Source organism: Puma concolor, chromosome B4, assembly GCF_028749965.1.
Source record: "Puma concolor isolate L17-30 chromosome B4, mPumCon1.1.hap2, whole genome shotgun sequence".
NCBI lineage: Eukaryota > Metazoa > Chordata > Mammalia > Carnivora > Felidae > Puma > Puma concolor.
Window position 1 is genome coordinate 127,467,693 of NC_141673.1, and position 21,884 is coordinate 127,489,576.

General features: G+C 37.2%; 1 protein-coding gene across 1 annotated transcript in view; it reads left to right on the forward strand.

The window, feature by feature from the left end:
- CUBN (cubilin) overlaps positions 1-21,884 on the forward strand; it is a 278,146-nt gene that overhangs the window by 39,763 nt on the left and 216,499 nt on the right. The window contains exons 18-21 of the mRNA XM_086714844.1: positions 14,429-14,573; positions 14,790-14,968; positions 17,582-17,747; positions 18,096-18,312. Of these exons, the coding sequence (XP_086570970.1) occupies positions 14,429-14,573; positions 14,790-14,968; positions 17,582-17,747; positions 18,096-18,312 (707 nt within the window). The remainder of the gene's footprint in view (positions 1-14,428; positions 14,574-14,789; positions 14,969-17,581; positions 17,748-18,095; positions 18,313-21,884) is intronic.

Below are 21,884 nucleotides of genomic sequence, written 5' to 3' on the forward strand. Positions count from 1 at the left end.
GGTTTGATGACTTTCTATAGTAGTATGCTTGGATTCCTTTTTCATTATCTTTTGTGTATCTACTATAGGTTTTTGCTTTGTGGTTACCATGAGGCTCACATATAACAGCCTATATTTATAACAATTTATTTTCAGTTGACAGCAAATTAAATTTTAACACATTCTAATATTCTACATTTTTACTACCCCCACTACATTTTATGTTTTTGATGTCACATTTTACATCTTTTTATTCTGTATATCCCTTCAGTAATTATTGTGGTTATCATTATTTTTTTCACTACTTTTGTCTTTTAATCTTCTTACTAATATTATAAATGATTAATTCACTCTTTACTATATATTTACCTTTACCAGTGAGATTTTTTACTTTCATATTTGTTCTTGTAACTGATACGCACCCTTTCTTTTTAGCTTAAAGAAGTTCTTTTAATTTTTCTCATAAACTTGTTTAGTGTTGAATTCCTTTAGCTTTTATTTATCTGGAAAGCTCTATATCTCTCTGTCAATTCTGAATGATAACCTTGCTGAGTAGAGTATTCTTGGTTGGAAGTTGTTTTCTTTCAGCACTTTGAACATATGCTCCTCAATTCTTGCCTGCAAATTTTCTGCTAAGAAATCTGCTGGTAGTGTTATGGTGGTTCCTTTATACATAACACGTTTTTCTCTTACTGTTTTTAAGATTCTCTCTTTAACTTTTGACATTTTAATTATAGTGCGTCTTGGTGTGGGTCTCTTTGAATTCATTTTCTATGGACCTCTATGGGCTTCCTGGATCTGGATGTTTCTTTCTTTCCCCAAATTAGGGACTTTTTCAGCCATTATTTCTTCAAATAAGTTTTCTGCCCCTTTCTCTCTCTCTCCTCCCTAGGGGACCCCTATAATGTGACTGTTATTCTACTTGATGATGTCTGATAGGTTCTTTAAGCTATTTTTGGTTTAAATTTTTTTTCTTCTTGCTGCTCTGTTTGTGAGTTGCACTGTCCTGTCTTCCAGCTCACTGATTCTGTCTTCTGCTTCATCTCAATTGTTGTTGAACCCTCCTAGTGTATTTTTCAGAGAAGTTATTGTGTTCTTTATTTCTGTGGCTTCAGTTTGGTATTTTCTTATACTTTCTGTCTCTTTGTTGAAGTTCTCACTGTGTTCATCCATTCTTCTTCAGAGGTCAGTGAGCATCTTTATGACCATTACTTTGAACTCTTTATCAGGTAAATTATTTATCTTTGTTTCATTAGGGTATTTCCCTCCCTGCCTCCTTACACCCCCCACCCCCCGCCCTGCACTCCTAGGGTTTTATCTTGTTCTTTCATTTGAACATATTCCTCTGTCTCCTCATTTTGTTTATCTCTCTGTGGCCCTTTCTATGTATCAGGTGTAACAGCTATCTTTCCAGGTCTTATATGAATGATCTTTTGTAGGAAATAAACCTTATCATTTAACCTTGCCCTAAGCCTTCGGTGTCTTTCAAACCTTTGTGATTGTCTAAGCAGCCTGGCTTTTTCTTGGTAGGTCCCAGTTATTGAGGGTATGCCAAGACCTATGAGTGTTCCCGAGAGGCGATCTCAGTCAGCACTTAGTTTCAGGCTGACTAGAAGCCAGATCCTCAGGCAGCAGCTTTTATGGTATGCAAATATATACAATCCTGCGGGACCTCAATTGTACCCTCTGCTGGCTCTGGTTCAAGTGATCTAGATGGGTCCTCTTAGCAACAGTTGCAAATTTCAAGGCTCCATATGAGTGTTTGGACTTTTTCTGGGAGGTATTGTTGAGATGTAGTAAGATCAAGTACGAGCTCAAAGATGCTTTCCTATAGCCTCTGTTTCCCAAGAACACTTTCGTAACCTGAAATTCCTGTCAGGTAGATAGGACTTTTTCACAGCAAGTCTGGGAATGTGTTTCAGCCTGCTGTCTGTGCAATGCCCTACGGTGATAGCCTGCCAAGAATTTTCTTTCCATTTGTTTCAGACCCATAGGACCTAGGCCCAATCCCCCTTGGCCATGAGAACCAGACAGATTCTCATGGGACATTCCTTGTATGGATTGCATCAGCTGGCTGGCTTTGGTGGTGCCACTGTGAAGGAGCATGCAGGGGTGAGGCGCTCACTAGGTCATCCTTGGCAAGGCCAAGGTGGAGTGCATATGAGGGTGGGGCACTCACCTAGCTGACTTTGGGTAAACTGCTGAATAGTGGTGTACAGGAGTGGGGTGCTTGTCCACCTTAGACGGGCTCATGGGGTGCAGCACATAAGGTCTGAGTATGCCCACCAGCACTAGCAGGTTAGAAGGAAAATGCTGAAAATGGTACCTGCCAGTGTCTCTGTCCCCAGAGGGAGCTTCTGTAGGCTCCTGCTCTTCTGGCTGGTGCTTTAAGAACAGTAAATGAATCTCCTTTCCTTACGGTCTAAGTGCTTTTCAAACTGCTGCTTCTGTACTAGGTCCCAGGGTGAGTGAGTCTGTGTGTGAGCTCTTGAAGAGTGAAGTCTCCACTCCTTACAGCCATATGGTTCCTGGACCTAAGCCTCACTGGTTTTCAAAACCAGACATTTTTGGGCTCTCATCTCCTTGGTGTAGGTTCCAAGATTTGGGTCCCTCATGTGGGGACAACCCCCTTGCTCCTCAGGGAGACTGTGAGATGCCTCAACTGTGGGCTGCTGTACTAGAGATGGTGTTTTTGGAGAGACTGTGTCTCCCATTTTGATGTGCCCCTTTTATTTCTTGTTGTGGAGGAGCTTGTTCAGGTATTTTTCAGGCCGTCTTCAGAGGGAATTTTTCTGTATGTAGCTGTAGATTTGTTGTGTTCCTAGGAGGAGGTGCGTTCAGGAACTTTCTATGCTGTCATCTTAAACTGCTTCTCTGGATTCAGCAACATAGTTGTTTTTTTGTTTTTGTTTTTTTGTTTTCTTTTAAACCAGAGACTTTTGACTTAGATGGTGAGGTAAACGTGTATACTCATTCCGTTTATGTTCTCTTAAGTATCTCATAAAGTACATTAAAGTTTTATGCTATCTATTTTAGATACATTTATGTAAATAAAAATTAAATTTCCAACATCTGCTTTTTAACTTTAAGAACAGTAAAAATAGCTTGCACTTAGAGACTACTTACTATGGACCAAGTGCTATTCTAAGCCTTTAAAATACTATAAAATTTATATAAAATATAAATATAAATATAAGATTTACTATGAAACACTCTAATAAATTAAGTAGATAACCATTACTAACTTTCTACTGTCTGTTGGACAGTAGTAACTCATTTACATGAGTTAATTCATTGAATCTTCACAACAACTGTTATTATTCCTTTGTGATATGAGGAAACTGAGTCCCAGAGAAGTTGTCACTTGCCCATGGTTACATGTCTGTGGAGTAGGGGAGCTGGACGCTGAATTCGTTCCAGTTGTACTGTTCTCTGATAAGAACAGAAACAATTGTGTAGCTATGACTACAAAAGGTGGCTCACCTTCCATAAGAAGGAAGCTCTTATGAATTTCTCAATTCCATATGTGGCTCCCTGGTCACAGGACTATAACACGGAGCCAGGCACAATGCTTTTCTCAGACAGGAAGAACTGTAATTCTAATTTTTAGGGAAATCTGAGTACCTTTCTATTAGGGGCTATGTGGTGGTTCTAATGACTCGAAGCAGTCATCAAGGCATCTGGAATGATATATCCTCTCTGGCATTGCAGTGCTCTCTAACTGAATTTCCATAAGGCGTTACATGAATTCTGAATTGCTGTGGAAAGTTATTAAAAAAAACAACAACTAGCATCAAAAGAGTTAATTTTATAAAACAGAGTGGGAGAATGTTTTATGGCCAGAAGAGGATTATAGTTAATTTATCTAAGTTCTTATTTATTTTTTTCAGTCATTTGATGACTGTAGAAGCTTGGAAAATTCTTCATCTGGATGTTTCAGTTTCTACTTCCACAAGATGCCCTACCTATCCTTCAAACTTTGTGATAATAAATAAAGGCAGTGAATGATGAAAGAAGTGTCAGCAATTAAAAACATAATAAGAATTTAAGGTTTTCCTAGGCCAAATTTCTAACTCCTGCCTTGAATTTATCAATTCAGAGACAGCTGATAAGACCTTTCATGGCTGGCCATTGAACCATTGACATTCTGATGTGCACACACACTCAAAGTCTTGATCAGATTTCCCTCAGGGGTTGTTGATGGAAAAAAATACAAGAGTGCTATTAGAAGGACAGGACATGTATAGTGATTTAAATAATTGAATAGATTTTCTATTGTGTCCTTGACCATCCTAAAGGAATACAATCAATTGATTTATAGAATTTTAGCACCAGCAAGAGCCTCAGAGGTCATCTAATTTAAATTCCTAATTTTACCAATGAGGAAATTGAGGTCACAAAGATCAAACTCTAGTTACTGTCAGAATAGGATTTAGATGCACCTTCATGGGATTCTGGATAGACATATGTTGACTCACATCAATTTCTTGCCAGTAAATCATATCCCTCTATTGGGGTAATTTGTGAATTAACCCATTTTATTTTTAAAAAGTACGTATATTTCTTTTCATGTCCTTCAGACAGTAGGCATGGAAGAAAGTGGTGCTGGAACCAAATTCAAATGGCATTATTATGAATCAATATATTGCTCCCTGAAATGATGGTTTGATTTTTTAAAGGTATATCTAAAAAGTTAATGTTTAAGCAAAGGAATAAAAAAAGAATAATGGTATTTTAGGTATATTAATGGTTTGGAGAGCAGATGACTTTGCCATTTACTAACTCTATGAGAGAGAAAAGACCACCCAAAATTTTAGAAAGAGTGAAAAGCAGAGAGGGAATTCTAGAGAGATCTGGGAGAATGATAATAGAAAACTTTCTTTTGAAGGAATAGATGCCCCTCTAAAAATCCTAGATCTTCTCATTATGTAGTTCCAGTTGGCTTTTGCCATGTGAATATATCCTTTAAATGAAGATGTTATTGCCTAGTCTATCTTTTTTCATGTATAGTGTAGTTTTGAAAGAATTTTTGCTCAGTAAGAGAGCTCTGTAAAACTTTTATTGAGAATAAAATTTAACTATAGAAGATAATAAGTGTGGTATTGGCCAGACCCAGTATAGCATATCTTTATTTTTCTTTTTGTTTAACAAGATGCACACATTTATGAATTAATCCTTGGATTTATATCTCTCTCTCAACTAAAGTTTCTGCTTTTAAAAACACACATTGCCCATGGGTGATGTAATGTGGCTGGTAACAAAATAATGAGTACAGCAAGAACAGATCAACTGTTAGTTCATCTGTTTTTGGCAAAGAGAGCTTTTACATTGTATGGAACAAATCAATGAACCGGGCAGAAGCATCTTTCCAGGAAAAAAAGCAGCACCTCTCATTAATATTTCATAAGTGATTTAAGCCATCAGAACTCCAAGTGTAGGACACATAAGGAAGTCATGAAAGTTTAATTTTTAATCCCAGAGAGTGCAAGTAGTAGGCTGAATAAGAATTTTAGAAGCCTGTATGATGCTAAGGACAGGGCTTGAAATGGGATATAGAAAGAAACAAATAGAATCTCCTTGACCAATCCTGGATCCTCTGACCCCTGGGTAGCCAAGAAGTCTGGTAAGTGGAAAGGGAACCACATAAGAGAGGCAGATAAGGGAAGGGGAAGCAGAAGTGCCTTCTGAGGAAATAGGAGGGCTTCTGAGAAAGTTGTTCCTTCTTAGAAGTGGAAAGCAAACAGAGAACAATGGCATAGAAGAGTTGAAGACTCTAATAAGATAGAGAGAAGTAAGTTATACTAATTTCTTGTCTGAAATATAGGGAATGTGTACCTATTCTTCAAGTGTCATTGAATGACATTAACCATGTTTTATTTTATTTTTTAATTAATTAATTAATTTATTTTTGAGAGAGAGAGAGAGAGAGAGCTCCATGTACGAGCAGGGGAGGGGCAGAGAGAGAGGTGGGGAGAGAGAGAATCTCCAGCAGGCTCTGCATTGTGAGTGTGGAGCCAGACTTGGGCCTCGAACTCACAAACCATGAGATCATAGCATAAGCTGAGGTAAAGAGTCGGACTCTTAGCTGACTGAGCCACCCACGCGCCCCCATATTAGCCATATTTTAGACCTCTTGCCAATCCCAGCCAATTCACAAAACAAAAGTTGTACGCGTATCTCTTTACCACGTAATGAAACTAGAATTATTGATAAAAAAATTTTTTTTAATGTCCAAATACTTGGAAATCTATAAACTCTCTCCTAAATAATTACTGGGTTAAGGAAGGAAATAGAAAATGAAATGAAAGACAATGTAGAAAATAACAAAGAGAAAATGCTAGGTGTCAAAATCTGTGAGACATGATGAAACTCAATGTCCAGGTAAAATCTTCAAGCTTATAAAGAAGGAGCTAAAAATTGGAAGAGTGAGGGAGTACAGCAAGCTGAAAGACTGGAGACCTATCTTCCGTCTGATCTTTTATCACTTCCCCCTCTTCTTCCCACTCCTTCCCTCCCCCACCCTGCCCAGCTGGCCCCACACAGCTTTCCCACGTCTCCACACAAGACTTCCTTTTGCTTTTTGTTAGGGATTGAAGCTGTTCATCTCCATCCTTGAGACTGGTTGAGGGAGGGCTACGACAACGTTCGGTCCGCCTGAAGACACTTGTTATCCTCAAGGGAACATGCTGGTTACAGTCTCATGGCTGTGACTCACCGAATAATTCTTAAGAGTAAAAACCCGAATGGCAGAGGAAGACTTCTGACAACTGAAACCGGAAGGCAGCTGCAGTAAGAGAACAACCAGCGGAGGCCGAGGAGTATTGTTCTCCAGTTAAGCACATGTTGAAATTAATTTTAGCCCAGAGAAATAGTCTTTCTAGAGACGGCAGGAAAAAAGGGGAAATGAAGTGATATTCAATAGCTTGCCTTCTTGAGCATATTGGATTTGGGGTTTTGGCAGCAACTGGAAACACTGGGTTACTATCTTAGCTCTGCGGTCAGCGTGGTCTTTCCACAGTTGCTTGGCCATCCTGGTCTTTTGTCGTGGAGTGACAAAACACGCCGTTGCTCAGGTGAAAGCATCCCGTAGCTTGGTGTAGTGGGAGCTGGGGAAAAGAGTGAGATGGTAGTCCCACCTAGTTTGGGAGGTGTGAGGCATTGTACAGAACAGATCCTTGCCGTATGAGAAGGAGTTGCATGCTCATGGGGAGATCACAAACCCAGTGGGACATGGAGATGCAGAGGGTGTTGGAAAGGGCACCTATCTGGAGTGCTACAAACCATCTGGAGAAATCGAGAGGATGGCCAGTTCTCTCTGATATAAACAAACACAATATTGCATGGAAACATGAAAAAGGACTTCGACTGTCTCTTTTACTAAGGACAAGATATGTATCATCTGCAAGCCTCAGTTTTCCTCATCTATAATAGGAATAGTAATATAGTCTTCTGAAAAGAATTAAAAGGCTCATCAATGTATTTATCTATTCATTCTCTACATATTTATCAAACGACTTAGATACCAGGCACTGTGCTTGGCAATGGGTGTTTAAAATAGACAGATATTAGGGGCACCTGGGTGGCTCAGTCAGTTAAGTGTCTGACTTTAGCTCAGGTCATGATCTTGTAGTTCATGAGTTCGAGCCCCATGTCGGGCTCTGTGCTGACTGCTTGGAACCTGTAGCCTGCTTTGGATTCTGTGTCTCCCTCTCTCTCTCTGCCCCTCTCCCACTCGCTCTCTCGCTCTCTCTTTCTGTCTCTCTCTCTCTCTCAGAAATAAACATTAAAAAAAAATAGATATTAAACAAGCAAGCACCCAACTATGTAATTTCAGGTTGGGAAACATACCATGAAGGAAAGATACAGTCCCATGGGAGAAAATCATAGGGCTGATGACTTCAATTGAATGGTTAGAAATATCTTCCCCAAAGATGTCACATTTTGGGTCTGAGGATGAGAAGGAGTTAGCAGTGAGTGGCACGAGTCAAGAGAAGGATGATTCCGGCTGGAAATGCCAACACAACCTTTGAGAGTGAATTGAGAAAAAAAAAAAATCTCGACAAACTCAGAATTGTAAAGAGACTAATGTGGCTGGAATCGCAAAGAAGAGGGAGAGAAAAAAATTAGGCAAGAGCTAGACCTTGTAAGGCTTTGTAGATGGAGGTAAAGAACACAGACTGGCTCAGTGGAAAGGGAAACAATTAGAATGTTTTCAGCACAGTGCCTGGCACCCGTGTGAATGGTTACTAAAAGTTAACGGGAGGATGATTATGATCGTGATGTTGGGGAGAAGAAAAAGGGAGGAGAAGGTGACATAATGGAGTTTGAGATCATGTAGGTTCTCACTTCTAGGTGAAACTAGTCAAGTCTTCTTGATTTGGGGAAAGGAGATTTTTTAAAAAATTAGATAAAGGATAAGTTTACTGTACTGATAGAGATATTAGAAAGGGCACTGTTTCATGAGGCATACAACACTTTAAAATTATAACTATGAGGGGGCGCCTGGTGGCTCAATCGGTTAAGCATCTGACTTCCACTGAGGTCATGATCTCGCAATTCATGGGTTTGAGCCCCGCGTCCGGGTCTACGTTGACCGCTGGGAGCCTGGAGCCTGTTTCGGATTCTGTGTCTCACTCTCTCTGTCCCTCCCCCGCTCATGCTCTGTCTCTCTCACTCTCTCTCTCTCTCTTTCTCTCTCTCAAAAATAAACATAAGAAAAATAAAAAAAAATAAATGAAATGAAATCATGAAACATAATAACAAATAATGAATGGTAATAACATAAGGACATAGCTTTTAATCCCTGCGTAGCTTCTCTCATTTCTTATTCCTCACCTTTTTATCGTCTCATTTGCAGTGGGGCCACATCCCCCTCCTACATGCCCCTATTAACCCGAGACTGGTCTGCAGGATCAAGTCTTTATTTAGCTAAGGGGCATTTCAGCCTGAAGCTCCTTTCACAAGACGCTGCATCTTCAAACACTGCTGCATGCGAGGGTTCTGTCTACAGCTCTTAGTTAGGCTGAGCTTACATGCCCGCATATTTGGTTGTTTTGAATTAAATCCATTTAATACTTTAAATAGATTTTTGAAATTGTTATATAAAAACATATCTGGATACATGGCAGATACAAACACATTGAGCACATGGATTGAGATGTGGCTTTGGGACCTGGTCCACTGCAGATGTTAAAGCTTACTGCTGACTGGGCTCCAAGGGCACACACTTCAATTTCATATGAACTGTGTTTCTCGGCCCAGTTCATTTTAGCTTTCTCTCCAGGAAATAGTTCGTTTGTAAGAACTCTGTTTGTGTTGTTATTGTTTTAATGAGTAGTTTCTCTCCAAGAACTAGTTCGATCTGATGAGTGCAAAAATCAGAAGCCATTTGGGTTATTTCATAGGCTAGAGATCATGGGTCATGGGTTATACACTGTGTCTCTGGGCCTGAAACAGTCAGTCTGAGCTGGATAAGTAAGGCAATCAAAGAGAAACCTGGGCCAGGTCCACAGAACACTGGAATTTTGAATTGGCCCTAGCCATTTCTTTACAAATGTGATCCACTGGAAAGAATGAATTTGTTCTGATGGCTCAGGGTTTTACCTGACTTGTTCAGAAAAACCTCTTAACATAAACCAGTTTTTTTTTAAGTTTATTTTTTTGAGAGAGAGAGAGCACAAGCAGGGGAGGGGTGGAGCGAGAGAAAGAGAGAATCCCAAGCAGGCTCTGCACCACTGGTGCAGAGCCTGAAACAGGGCTTGAACTCATGAACCGTGAGATCATGATCCGAGCCGAAGTCTGACGCTTAACCGACTAAGCCACTCAGGCGCCCCAATATAATCCAGATTTAAATACATATCACTTTTCTGTACGTTATACTGCAATAACAAACTGTCTATAGCAATCAATACAAGTCAAAAACAATAACAAACCAAAAATTTCTGTGATTTACAACAGCATACATTTACTGTTTGCCCACATAAACATGTTGGTTTTGGGTCAGTGACAGTTCTGTTGCCAGGCAGTTCACTCTGTTCCGTTTGTCCCTGGGACCCAGGTTCTTGATCTCGTAAGAAAAGAAAGAAAAAGGGGCACGTGGGTGGCTCAGTCGGTTAAACGTCTTGACTCTTGATTTCAGCTTAGATCATGATCTCACGGTTCATGAGTTCGAGACCTGCATCAGACTCTGCACTGGTGGCACGGAGCCTGCTTGAGATTCTCTCTCTCTGCCCCTTCCCTCTCATGTGCTCTCTCTCTCTTTCTCAAAAATAAATAAATAAACATTAAAAAAAATAATAAAGGAAAGCAAAAGATGGTTGAATCCTTCAGTTACTCCCAAAGCTTCTGCTTGGAGATAGATGGCATTATCACTTCTGCTCATGTTATGCTGGGCAAAGCAAACCCTAAGGCCAAGCCCAGTCAATAGAAAGAATAAGTATTAATTCTCCATGGGAAGGTGCTGTAAGTTACATGGCAATGAGCAGAGATGTTAGATCCCCTTACAGGGAGGAATATAAATATTTAGGAAAAAGAATACAGTCTATCCTGGTGCCTAAGCACAAAGAAAAGAGTGTATTTTTGTAGGGGGGTGGTGGCATGCAAATTCACAAGTCCTATAATATTGAATGCAGAATGGGCTGCAACAAATATTGGGGATCACTTTAGAACATTTGATGAACTTTATTTGTCTCTTTCAAAGGATTTGTGGTTAAGATATTGTCATGTCCAGGATCCACAGAGAATACCGCCATTCAGAATTAATAAAGTTTCATTTCCACAGAGAGAGAGAAATGCAGCCCAAATCAATTGTACCTTCGAGGTTTAGGGCCCTTGAGCCCTATAAGTTCCTCTTAAAACATTTGGACTGCAGCTGCCTTTCTCCTTGCTAAAATCCTTGAATTTCATTAGCAAGGTCCCGGGGGAATGGCCCACTTTAGCTTGCTCTGATGCTATTTGGCCGTTTTTCTCCCTTCTTGTCATCTTCTAACAGGCAAAATGCAAAAGAGAGACTTCAGTCTGAACAGAGGAACATGGAGTCCCAGAGGATCAGAGAGGAGGGTGATATATTACTCTGTGTTTCACGCTTCTTGGTTTCCAAGAGCCAGTATGTTTGTGTCTCTAACAAAAATTGAACCATCATACCACACCTTAAAATTAATGAATCAACAAACGTTTGTCAAATACCTGTTTGCAAAGGTCTATGTTAGATGCTAAAGGCATGACAGACGTTATCTCCTCCCCCAGAGATCTGTTTGGTTAGAGAGATATTTAGCATAAGTTTAAGACAATATGCAAAATTCATGTTACGGCTCATAGAAACAGACTGGTTTGGTTATGAGTCAGTGGAGAGGGATGTGATTTTTCACATCTGTGTAAGATTCTATCATACAGCTGTTCCATAATTTATTTAATCACCCTCCTATTATTAGACACTGGGAGTATTTTCAATATTCTAATTATAGAGCAACTTCAATGGGAATCCTTGTGTGTCTTTGCCTGTATCTCGAATGATTTCCCAATGATAGATGTTAAGGAGTGAAGTTACTGAGTCCCACATGAACGTTTTGAAGACTCCTCCTGATACATAGTCGAATTATTTTCCAGAAATTTATATATGCTTTCACCAGTTATGGATGGGAGCAACCATATCCCTCCCCTCGCCCTCCGCTTTGAGTATCAGACTTTTAAAATCTTCCCTTTATTGCCCATTTTCCTCAGCCTGGGTAATCCTTCAAATCTCAATTTAAAGGTTATTTCCACTGACAAATATTCTATGATGCCCTGTTTGAGTTCAGGGTTTTAGGGTAAAGTCAGTTTCCTTTAAGGCCTTTTTATATTACCCGTTTCTTTATTCTGAAATGAAAATCATAGATGATATAGCCTGAATACACATATATATAAAAAAATAAAGTTGGAAGTATAGGATTTAGGAGAAATAGTGTAAAATATATATTTCCTTATGTCATTAAGTTAAAAGCCTGGGCAAGCTGCACTAGAAGACAAAATGAAACCTTAAATGTTCTCTTTGAATCACTGTGAATGCCACCGTACAAACCCAGGCTGACGTGGCTGTGTAGGTTGGTGACAGATCTTCTGAAATGGCTGCCAACTCTTGTCAGATTTCCAGGAAAACAAAACAAAACTTATAATCTTGGAAAATTCAGTGTGTATTAAAATTGGGCAAAAATATTTTGGGTTTAGTATATAAAATAGAGCTAGGTTTTATACTTAGTAACAGAACTGCCACTACGTGAAGTTCACATAGGAAATAGGAGAATTTTGGGGTGTGTCTGTCTCTCACTTTTCAGGGTGTTTAGTGTCTTTGGTCCTCAGCCACTAAATGCAATAATGCCTTACCACTATTGTGTTGATTGATTAAAACAAAAACAAAAAAATGCCTTCACAGATTTCTCAAATGTCTCACTACCTATCGAGAACCGTCGTGTTAAGTAGCAATATAGCCTCCTGTACTTTCCCAAACATGACACTAATGCTCTTAGAAAAACGTGCTTGCTTATTCTAGAATCCTTGAGCGTGCTGACTGTCCTTCACAGCACCGTCACCTGCACAGGGCCTGGCACTTTCTGATGCCTTGATCATGTTAGTTGAGGAAATGAATTAATATTTGGATGGCTAGACCTCTCAAAAGAATTCTACGTAACAGGAGTAGTATCTATATTCGTAGAACAATTCCTGGTTTTGTGAGGACCCTCTATTGTTTCACCTCTAAAAATGTCAACAATAGCAATAGCTGTTCTTCAGTTCACATTTTTTATTACTAGGCATTTTGCTAAGGAATTTATCCTAGTGTTTCATGTATTTGCTTGAACAAGCCCGTGAGTTGGGCTTAGATTTAGTAGATTGCTCAAGAGTGCAGAGGCTTTGGCCTGGTCTGTATGACTCCACAGACTGTGCTTATGGCCAATATAAGACACTGACTATTGATTTACAACGGGTGGTCTTTATTGTATGAAGGAAATTTTCTTTTCCTCCTAACTTTCTAAGAGTTTTGCTTTTAATAAACAGGAATGCTGACTTTTCTTTTCTTTTCTTTTCTTTTCTTTTCTTTTCTTTTCTTTTCTTTCTTTCTTTCTTTCTTTCTTTCTTTCTTTCTTTCTTTCTTTCTTTCTTCCTTCCTTCCTTCCTTCCTTCCTTCCTTCCTTCCTTCCTTCCTTTCTTTTTTTTTACATCTATGGAAACAGATGGTTTATCTTACTGGATCCATTGATGAGCTTAATTTATAACTTGTAATTTCACATAATCCATGCATTATTTAAATTCCCACATATGACTGGTTTATAAGCCTAACGATGAAGCGAGTTTGTTTTTCTAGAATTGCGTTTAAGATTTCTATATCGGTGTAAATAGGTGAGATCAATGCATAGTTTCATTTGTATTATTCTCTGTTGGAATTTAGTAAGATGGTTCTGAGAGCAATTAGTTGGAGATTGTTCCATATGTGAGGGTACCTTAGAACAAATTATATGTGACAATTATCTGCTCCTTAAAAGCTTGAAATAATTGACAAGGTAGAGCATCTCCTGGAAGTTTTTTTGGGGGGCGGTGGGACGTAGCTATTTGATAATGTTTTCAATTTAATCCATGGTTTATTGTCTACTCAGATTTTATTTTCCTTCTCCTTGAGATAATTTTAGTAATTTCTATTTTTTCTGTAAATAATTATTTCAAACATTCAACTGTATTAGCATAGAGTTTTACAAAGAATTATTATTCATAGGAAATGAATGTATCAGTATCTGTGTATTTGTATCATCTTTCTCATTTTGGATTTGTGTATTTGTGTTTATTTATTTTTTTCTTTATTTTCCTTTATCTTTATTGACAAAGATATGTCTTAAATATCCCCATCCCCCAAACTACCTCCCCAATACAGTTCTTGAATGTATTCTTGAATTCAATTTTCTTTTGTATTTTATTTATTAGGTTTCACTTTTACTTTATTATCCCTCATTTTAATACCTGTTTCCAATTTTTTAAGTTGACTCCTTTAATCTTCTTTCTGTAATCTACATTTGTGTCTCTTTCTTTCATTAATAAAAGCAGTTTAGTCTTTGACTTACTTTAATTACAAATGTGGCTGACACTCGCATATTTTGGTATATCATATTCTCACATTTTGTTGTTTTCTAAATAATCAGAAGTTGTACATTTATATCCCTTTTGACATTGTAGAAATTATTAGGAGAACAGTTTAAATATTTACATGCTTTTGGCTTTGTTTTTGGTTTAAGATATTATCAATATTTAATGTTATTGCATGGTGCTAAAAAATGACCCATTGATTACTTTCAAAAATAATATAAATATGTAACCCAAGTTAGATTATAACTTATTTTGAAAGTGCCATTTTTTCATCTCCAAATAATCCACCATTGCCAAGGTAATTTTGTTGATTAGGGTTACAGATCTGTTTTATTTTTCTCTTTAGGTTCGAGATGATCAAACCTTGCTTGGAAAAGCCTGTGGCAATGAAACTCTCTCTCAGATTAAATCCATTACTAATAGTATCTGGATCAGGCTTAAAGTAGATGTTTCAGTTGTGAGAGCTAGTTTCAGAGCTGTTTATCAAGTTGGTAAGAAAATTTTTAAGTCTCTAATTTGTCTGACTGTAACATTTTAATTTCTTGAAATAATGTAGTCATTTTTATGTCCTTTAGTGGCAAGGAAAAAATTCTAATAGTAAGATCGCATTCCTTTATATTTCTATGCAGAATTAAACTTCGCAATGAGCGTGAAGGCAAAAATCGTTTATCTCTGAACAAACTCTACTATCGTTTTCATATTTACAGCTTGTGGAGGAGAATTAACTGGAGAAGGGGTCATTCGCTCACCTTTTTATCCTAATGTGTACCCAGGAGAAAGGGTCTGCAGATGGACAATCTACCAACCCCAAAGCCACGTAGTTATTCTCAACTTCACTGCCTTTGAAATAGGAAATTCTGCCCACTGTGATACAGATTATATTGAGGTAAGAGTGAAATAACTTTGGATATTTGTATTTGGCGGAATATAATTAAAAATATTATGTCATGTTATCCTCAGATCAGCTATATGAAACAAAACTAGTTTGTATAGACCAATATCTCTTATAAATATAGACGCAGAAATCCTCAACAAAATACTAGCTAACTGAATTCAGCTGCATATAAGGAGGAATATACACCATGACCAAGTGGGATTTACCCCAGGAATGTAAGGTTGGTATATATTCAAAAATCAGTTATGTAAATTAAAATAAAGGAAAAACTCTCCACATGATTACCTCAATAGATGCAAAAAAAGCGCTTGACAAAATTCAGCATCTTTTCATGATAAAAATACTCAACAAACTAGGAATAGAAGGGAACTTCCTTAATCCCAAAATGGGCGTGTATAAAAAGCCCATAACTAGCATCATATTTAATGATAAAACACTAAATCCTTTGCCCTTATTGTCAGTAAAAAGGCAAAGATATCTGTTCTCACTACTTCTATTTAACATTATACTGGAAATTTTAGCTAGGGCAATTAAGCAAATAAAAGGAGTGAAAATGCATTCAAAATGAAAAGCAAGGAGTAAAACTCTCTCTTTTCACAGGTGACATGATCTTGTATATAGAAAATCAAAAGGAATTCACACATACATACACACAAACTATTAGAAGGAATCCACACACACAAACATATTCAGCAGGCTGCATGATACAAGATCAAAATATGAAAGTCATTTGCTTTTCTATACACTAGCAATGAACAAGTTGAAAATGAAACCAAGCAGACAATGCCATTTACAACAGTATAAAAAAACAATAAACATTGAGAAATACGTCTTTATTTTTTTTTTAATTTTTTTTTTTCAACGTTTTATTTATTTTTTTGGGGACAGAGAGAGACAGAGCATGAACGGGCGAGGGGCAGAGAGAGAGGGAGACACAGAATCGGAAACAGGCTCCAGGCTCTGAGCCATCAGCCCAGAGTCCGACGCGGGGCTCGAACTCACGGACCGTGAGATCGTGACCTGGTTGAAGTCGGACGCTTAACCGACTGCGCCACCCAGGCGCCCCGAGAAATACGTCTTTAAAAAGACATGTAAAACTTGTGCTCTCAAAGCATTGTTGAAGGAAATTAAAGACCTAAATAAGTGGAAAGACATCCCATGTTCATGGATTAGAAGACTTGATGTTGTTCAGTTGGTAGTACTCCCCAAATATATCTAAAGATTCCATTTAATGCCTATCAAAATCCCAGCTGACACGTTCTGCAGAAATTCACAAGCTGATTGTAAAATTCATATGCAAATGCCAGAAAGTATTTTTGGAAAAGAAGAACCAAGTTGGAAGACTCACACTTGACCAATTTCAAAACCTGGAGCAAAGCTACAGTAATAAAGATAGTATGTTAGTTGAGTAAGGACAAAAATATGGAACAATAGAATAGAATTGGAAATATAGAAATAAATCCATACCTTTACAGCCAGCAACCTTTATGGTTCTGGAAAGGGGTGCCACAACATTTCAGTGAGAAAAAATAGTATTTTCAACAAAAGGTGCTTAATATCCACATGCAAAATTATGAGAGCAGACCTCTTCCTTACACCATACACAGAAATTAATTAAAAATGGATCATAGACCTATATGTGGGAGCTAAAACAATGAAACTTTAGAAGAAAACATTGTCACCTAGGTTAGGCCAAGCCTTCTTAGATATTACACAAAGAGCACAACAAAAGAAAAAAATAGAAAAATTTGACTTCATCAAAATTAAAAGCAATTTAATTTTTAAAATGGGTAAATAATCTAAATATATATTTCTCCGAAGAAGATATACAAATACCCCATAATCATATGAAACAGTACTCAATATCACTAATCTTCAGGGAAATACAAATCAAACCATAATGAGATGCTGCTTCACAAGCCCTGGGATGGCTATAATCATGAAGTCATAAAATAATGAGTGTTGACAAGGATATAGAGAAATTGGAATCTTTTACACTTTCAATGCTAGTAAGCATATAAAATGGTACAGTCACATTGGAAAACAATTGCAAGTTCCACAAAAAAATAAACATTTGATCCAGAAATTATCATTTATCATTTGATCCAGGAATTCCACTTCTAGGTGTATATCCAAAGGAAATGAATACATGTCCGCACAAAAATTCATACATAAATGACTATACTCATTATTCTTGGTAGCCAAAAAGTAGAAACAATATAAATTTCCATCAAATGATGAATGGATTAATAAAAGTAGTATATCCATATAATGGAATATTATAGGTCATTAAAAAGGAATGAAGAAATGGCACATGTTACATGGATGAATTTTGAAAACAGATGGAGTGAAAGAAGATAGTCACACAAGACCACGTAGCGTGTGATTTTATTTATTTGAAGTGTCCAGAATGGACAATCTGAGCCTGGGGTTCAGAAATAGGGAATGACTGCTAATGGATATAGAGTTTCTTTGGTGGTGGCTACAATTTATTTTTACTGCATTAATAAAAATATTTCAAAAATAATTATTTTCAAAGCAATTTTCAAAAATAATACCTAACAAAATAAATTTAAATATATCTTTTTTTTTTTTTTTTACTAGATTGGTAGTAGTTCCATTTTGGGTTCTCCTGAAAATAAAAAATATTGTGGCACAGACATACCTTCATTTATAACATCTGTGTACAATTTTCTTTATGTCATATTTGTGAAAAGTTCTTCTACTGAAAATCATGGTTTCATGGCTAAATTCAGTACTGCAGAATTAGGTAAGATACTGATTTTTTCTCCTGCTTTGTCTCTTGGCAGAAAAAGTAAACAGTGGAAATAAATTATTATAGAAAATTCATCTACACTGTAGATGTGTAGCTATCTACATTGTAAAAATTTTAAAGTACATTCAAAGCCAAAGAAAAAATATATTTCTTAATCAGTACATATCAATAGTTAACTGATTTCCATTAATAAGGAAGGAACTAAATTCACTTAAGTGGCATATGGGGAACAATTTTCTTTTTCAGCTTTTAAGAGGTTATGGTCCAATTGTTTTAGTTTGAATTTTCAGGTAGCTTGTTGGTTACTGGTTCTAATAATGATTATTGTTTTCATTTCAACAGCATGTGGAAAAATTCTCACAGAATCAACAGGAATCATTCAAAGTCCTGGCCACCCAAATATCTACCCTCATGGCATCAACTGTACTTGGCATATATTAGTCCAACCTGGCTACCTGATTCATTTGATATTCAGGAGATTTCATCTGGAGTTTCATTACAATTGCACAAATGACTACTTGGAAGTTTATGACACTGGTTCTGGGACATTTCTTGGGAGGTGAGAATATTTTTTTTTTATTTATTTTTCTTAACACAAAAGTTTCCTGCTTTCTTTCTTTCCTATTGTGTTGAAGGATGTTAAAATGTATCATGTTGTGTTATAAAAACCAGATGAGATCAACACGCTTCTTAATGACCATTTCTGCATCACTACTTACTACTCTGTAGCCTTAGTCTTCAGCCATTAAGTTTTGTGTAAGTTAAGCATACCCATGAAAACATTACAAAAATCAAGATAATATACACATCCATTACTCCCATAACTTTCTGACTATTATAATTCCTTACTTCCATCCTTCATCCCCACCCCTAGGAAAGCACCACCATTTCTATTGCTGTAAATTAGCTTGCATATTCTAGAGTTGTATAAATATGGAATTATATTGTATGTATTCTTTTTGGGGGGGGTCTGGCTTTTCTTAGCATAATTTTTTTGTCATTGGGCTTCTAGGATCTGAGCGATTATAGTTTTATCAAATTGAAAATTTTTTGGCCATTAGTTCTTGAAATACTTTTTCTTGAAATACAGTAGTTTTATCAAATTGAAAAATTTGGGGGCCATTAGTTTAGTCCCCTTTGGGGACTCTGGTTATAGGTGTCTTAGGCCCCTTGATATTGTCCCAGAATTCATTCATGAACTCTGTTCATTAGATTTTGAGTTTTTGTTCTCTGGGTGTTTCATTTTGGAAAGCTTCTATTGCTGTGTATTCGAGTGTGCTAATCTTTTCTTCTGCAGTGTCTCTTATGCTATTAATCCTACCAAGTGTATCTTTCATCTTACACATTATAGTTTTCATTTCTGGAAATTCAATTTGGGCCATCTTTATATCTTCCATGTCTCTACACATTATTTTTTTCCTCTTGCTTCTTAAATCTTTGGGATACAGTTATAACTATTTTAATATTTTTGTTTGCTAATTCAGTCATCGATGTCATTTCTTGCTGTGTTCTGATTGATAAAATTTTCTTCTCATTATGGATTCTACTTTCTTACTTTTCATGCCTGGTAATATTTGATAAGATGCCAGATATTTTTTCAAATTTGTATTTTTGTGTACTGGACAGTATTGTATTCCTATATGTGTTTTTGAGGTTTATTTTTTTATTAAGTATTTATTTCAATTCCAGTTAGTGACATACAGTGTCATATTAGTTTCAGGTGTACAATATAGTGATTCAACACTTCCATACAACACCCAGTGCTCATCACAAGTGCACTCATCACCTATTTCACCCATCCTCCCACCCACCTCCCCTCTGGTAACCACCAGTTTGTTCCCTATAGTTAAGAGTGTGTTTCTTGGTTTGCCTCACTCCTTTTCTTCCCCCTTTGCTTGCTTGCTTCTTTCTTTTTCTTTCTTTCTTTCTTTCTTTCTTTCTTTCTTTCTTTCTTTCTTTCTCTTTCTTTCTTTCTTTCTTTCTGAGAGTGAGTAGGGAAGAAGGCAGAAAGAGCTAGAGATAGAGCTAGAGATAGAGACAGGGAGAGAGAAAGCTCTAGAGAGAGAGAGAGAGAGAGAGAGAGAGAGAGAGAGACAGAGAGAGAATCTTAAGTAGGCTCCATGCTGTGTGTGGAACCCAACACAGGGCTTGATCCCACAACTCTGGAATCATGACCTTAGCCAAAAACAATATTCAGATGCTCAACTGACTGAACCAACCAGGCACCCCTTGTTTGTTTTGTTTCTTAAATTCCACATATGTTGAGCTTTCTTTAAGGATATATTAAGTTACCTGGGAACAACGTAATCATTTCCAGTTTTGCTTTTTTTTTTTTTTTCAACGTTTATTTATTTATTTTTGGGACAGAGAGAGACAGAGCATGAACAGGGGAGGGGCAGCGAGAGAGGGAGACACAGAATCGGAAACAGGCTCCAGGCTCCGAGCCATCAGCCCAGAGCCTGACGCGGGGCTCGAACTCACGGACCGCGAGATCGTGACCTGGCTGAAGTCGGCCGCTTAACTGACTGCGCCACCCAGGCGCCCCTCCAGTTTTGCTTTCAAACTCACTTGTTTGTTGTCTCTGAAGAATCATTGTCCTTCTTGTTTGATATCCAGTGTCTTGAGATCCATTGCTTTATATATTTTGTCCACATTTTTAGTTGTTTCATGTAAAAGTTTATATCGGGCCCGTTATTACATCTTTGTTGGAAATGGGGATCTGATGATTTCTTTTTTATTTCTTCTTTCTTACATTTCATTTTATTTTTTCTCATCTATTTTAAACATTTTCCCTTTATTCATTATTTTCTTAAACTTATTTCTTCTCCTAGTTTTTTCTCCTTCTTCATTTTTTCTCTTACTCTTAATCTTTCATTTTACAATTTTTCTTCTTTTTTATGAGACTTGATCATAGTCACTGCAAAATATATAATTTTTGGGGGCGCCTGGGTGGCGCAGTCAGTTAAGCGTCCGACTTCAGCCAGGTCACGATCTCGCGGTCCGTGAGTTCGAGCCCCGCGTCAGGCTCTGGGCTGATGGCTCGGAGCCTGGAGCCTGTTTCCGCTTCTGTGTCTCCCTCTCTCTCTGCCCCTCCCCCGTTCATGCTCTGTCTCTCTCTGTCCCAAAAATAAATAAACGTTGAAAAAAAAATATATAATTTTTGATGAGTGACATAAGCAGTAATAATCTTGCCCAAATTTGGTAAATATGTGCATATAAAAAGACATGTAAATTTTTCATTCACCTACCTTTGTTTTGATCGAGATATTAAATCCTTTAACAATGCATATTTTTCTTTTCCTCCTTCGGAACTTAACTCCTCTATTTCCCATATTCAACACTACCTCTTATTTTTGTTTTTATATATTTTTCCCATGCCATTCCTTTTGGTTAATTTGCTTTGATTCCATTTGGTTAATTTACTTTGATTCCATTTGGTTAATTTGCTTTGATTTGAGATTTCTATTTTCTAATCACTCTCATAGGTGTTTCTCTAGAAATAAGCTCTTGGAATATCTTTTAGCATTAATTTCAGCATTACTCTCTATTTTCAGCATTATTAGAATAGTTTTTCTGAGTCACATTGGTTCTATTAGGCAAAAATTTAACATGGCTCAGTAATCAATCTTTTACCTCTGCACAGGCCAGGTGTTTAAAGATAATAGAGTCCACCTCTATAGGGCTCACTATTCTAGGCACTGATCTAAGCCTCTTCTATACAGTATACTAACTCAAAATTCTGAAAACAATTCTATGAAATTCTATGACGTAGTTACTATCATGACCCCCATTTTAGAGAAGGGAAAACACAGGCGCCAAGGTTGAGTCATCTGCTCAAAGTCATAATGCCTCCAATGATAGAGTTGACTGTAGTTTATAAACTGTAGTTTATGGTATATGGTTTCCCTCTGTTGTGTAAGTTTATTACATTTTTATTAAGAAGTTAATTCATATGATATACAGTGACTTAGTAGAGCTTCTGCTATCTCATTTCACTAAACTTCTTATGTACGACAAGCCACACAAGTAAGTATAACACTTAAAACCATTTCAGGGAAGTAATCATGAATAGGATGATCTTCAGCAACTTTGTGAATGTTTTGTGCCTGAAATATATTTGGTTTTTCAGGT